This window comes from Myotis davidii, unplaced genomic scaffold, assembly GCF_000327345.1.
Source record: "Myotis davidii unplaced genomic scaffold, ASM32734v1 scaffold430, whole genome shotgun sequence".
Lineage (NCBI taxonomy): Eukaryota > Metazoa > Chordata > Mammalia > Chiroptera > Vespertilionidae > Myotis > Myotis davidii.
In genome coordinates, this window is record NW_006285247.1 from 1,501,466 (window position 1) to 1,504,341 (window position 2,876).

The 2,876-nt window shown below is 33.8% G+C and overlaps 1 protein-coding gene across 15 annotated transcripts in view; it reads left to right on the top strand.

Moving 5' to 3' along the window:
• Nucleotides 1–319: 319 nt before the first annotated feature.
• Nucleotides 320–2,876, top strand: part of PICALM (phosphatidylinositol binding clathrin assembly protein) — a 73,520-nt gene continuing 70,963 nt past the window's right edge. For 11 of the 15 annotated variants that reach the window (XM_015558843.1, XM_015558844.1, XM_015558837.1 and 8 more), the window contains exon 1: nt 320–494. In XM_015558843.1, the coding sequence (XP_015414329.1) occupies nt 375–494 (120 nt within the window). In that variant the 5' untranslated portion in view covers nt 320–374. The remainder of the gene's footprint in view (nt 495–2,876) is intronic. The other 4 variants (XM_015558847.1, XM_015558849.1, XM_015558848.1 and 1 more) reach the window with 1 other exon arrangement.

The following is a 2,876-nucleotide window of genomic DNA, read 5'->3' on the forward strand; positions in this document are numbered from 1 at the left end:
TAATAGTAACTCTGAATGTTTATCAGTAGTTAAAAAAACTGAAAGTTCCTTAAGGCTTTGAAATAATTTCCTTTGAGATAAATAAAAATATTGAGGTTGAATTACTCTGTGGGGGAGTTTGATTTACTTTCTGGTATTATTGATCATTTATGTGATTCTAATCATACCATGTTTACTTCTCAGGTAGATTATAGTGGTCTCAGTTCTTCTTCTGAGAGGTTCTTTACAACTTTTCCAAACTACCTATTGTTGCTTTACTCTGTTAGATCTTTCATCTGTTAGTATGCAAATGTGGCATTAACAGTAAACTAAAGCCAGCGAATAAATTAATCTTTTTTCTTTTTATTGCAGACTTAATTCAGTGCACAAATGAGATGAATGTGAACATCCCACAGTTGGCAGACAGTTTATTTGAAAGAACTACTAACAGTAGTTGGGTAGTGGTCTTCAAATCTCTCATTACAACTCATCATTTGATGGTATATGGAAATGAGGTAAGCAGAATTTTTGGTTAACAAGCATACTGGTGTGTGGACTGATTGTTCATTTTCTCACCCTGAAACTTCAGGAATGGCTTCAGCAACTGAGTAATATAGGTGGAAAGGGCAAGGTGCCTAAGGAAAAAATAATTGTATAATATGGACAAAGATGGCTTGTAAGCGAGAAAGCAGAAAGTGGGTCAGAGCACAGAGGGGTTCAATAATGGGATCAAGAAGCAAAGATGAATGCCTAGAAATGGGTTCTGTAAATGGCACTAGTCTTTGCAGGCCTTGTATATGGACTATATGTTTGTCTATATCCAGTTGCTTTTTTACTACAGACCAGTCAGATTTGTCTGATCTCATATAGTGTCTGTGGAAGCACTTTGCCTAATTCATGGGAGTGATGGCCTTTTGCTTAGAAGGACTGATTGAAGAATGCCTTCTTCAGCAGAGGCAAGATGTGTATCTGAAGTCTCTCTTACCCAAAAGGGGAACGAATAAGATGCACAAGCTTTTTCAGTTTAATGTTTGGAGAGAATCACCTTTTTTTTCTATGCAAGTCTAGGAACTCACTTTTGAGTTCTTACCTTAAATGACTTTCTCAGTATACTTCTACAATTCTGTTAAAAGCAACATTTAAAATTGTGTTAAAAAAACATTTGCATGGAACTAGACAAGTCCACATTGGTATGTACCTTAGAAAAATGCTGCCTACTGGGAAATAACTTCCATAGAGATGGGGAGGGGCTTTAGTCATTGGTATTAGACTTCTGAGCACAATGACTTAACTTTTTTTAATGTATTTTTATTGATTTCAGAGAGGAAGGGAGAGAGAGAGAAACATCAGTGATGAGAGAGAATCATTGATTGGCTGCCTCCTGCACGCCCCACACTGGGGATCGATCCTGCAATTTGGGCATGTGCCCTGACTGGGAATCGAACCATGACCTCTTGGTTCATAGGTCGACTGAGCCCAAAGACTTTCTGACATCCATCACTTTACTCATTCATTATTTTGAGCTTTTTGGTCATGAGACTTTTCTGTCATCTTTGACATATACCAATAGAGCTTTATTAAAATTCAGAATTAAAACAGGTATTTACCTACAACTTTGTCATTGCAACAGACCCATTTGCACATTTTGGTGTGTTTGTTTATTTTGGTCCTCGTCCGAAAGTATTTTTATAGCTGTATCTAGATGTAATATTGTTTAGTTTTTTAAAAATATTGCATCATAAGCATCACCATGTTCTATATTCTTTGTATTTATCTTTAGTTATTACATAGTTGATCATATACTCTATGATTTTCTTAACTGTTCCCTTTGCTAGAAAATTTAAATTTTATTATTCAGTGTTTTAACATTCATTGACTGCGTTTATTTGTAATTTTTAAGTTTTAATCATTATTTCCATTAGTGTTACCTGTAAATGATTACTTAGTCAATAGGCATGACCATCTTTAGGACATATATTGCCATATGTTACTCAATTGCTTTCTAATTCATTATACCCAGTATACAGAGTCAGTAGAAATGCTTGGATATATTCATTTCAATGTAACTTGAAACATTTTGATCTTAACTAGGGTAAATTTATCTGTAATGTGTTTACTTACGATCATGATCATTTAATCGAAAGAATATCAGGTTTATATGTACTTTTAACTTTTAAAATATATATATATAGTCGACTTTTGAACAACATGGACTTACTAGGTGTACCGATTAATAATGCAGATTTTTTTCAGTAGGTGGAGTTATACATATGTTGGTATATATGCGATTTTATATGTATGCTATTTTATTGTATTGACAACAAGCTTCAAAACTTCATGTCAACTTTGCTGAAGGTGTTAACATCATAGATACTTTTACACTTAAAAATATCAAATTTCGTGCCAAAAAAAGAGCATTTGCGGGAAGTTACAATTCATTACTTTATTTTGAAGAAAAGTGCTGCTGAATACTTCTGGAAGTCTTCAAAACTTCATGTCAACTTTGCTGAAGGTGTTAACATCATAGATACTTTTACACTTAAAAATATCAAATTTCGTGCCAAAAAAAGAGCATTTGCGGGAAGTTACAATTCATTACTTTATTTTGAAGAAAAGTGCTGCTGAATACTTCTGTAAGCTTATGGTGAACATGTTCCATCTCAAAATAATTCTGAACAACGGTTTAAACGCTTTAAAAGTGATGATTTCAGTGTGAAAGACAAAGAACATCCAGGTCAACTGAAAAAGTTTGAAGACCGACAATTACAGCATTATTGGATGAAGATGCATGTCAAACTCTAAAACAACTTGCAGAAAGATTAAACATTGCTCAGCAAACAATTTCCGATCATTTACAAGCAATGAGAAAGATTTTAAAGGAAGGAAAATGGATGCAA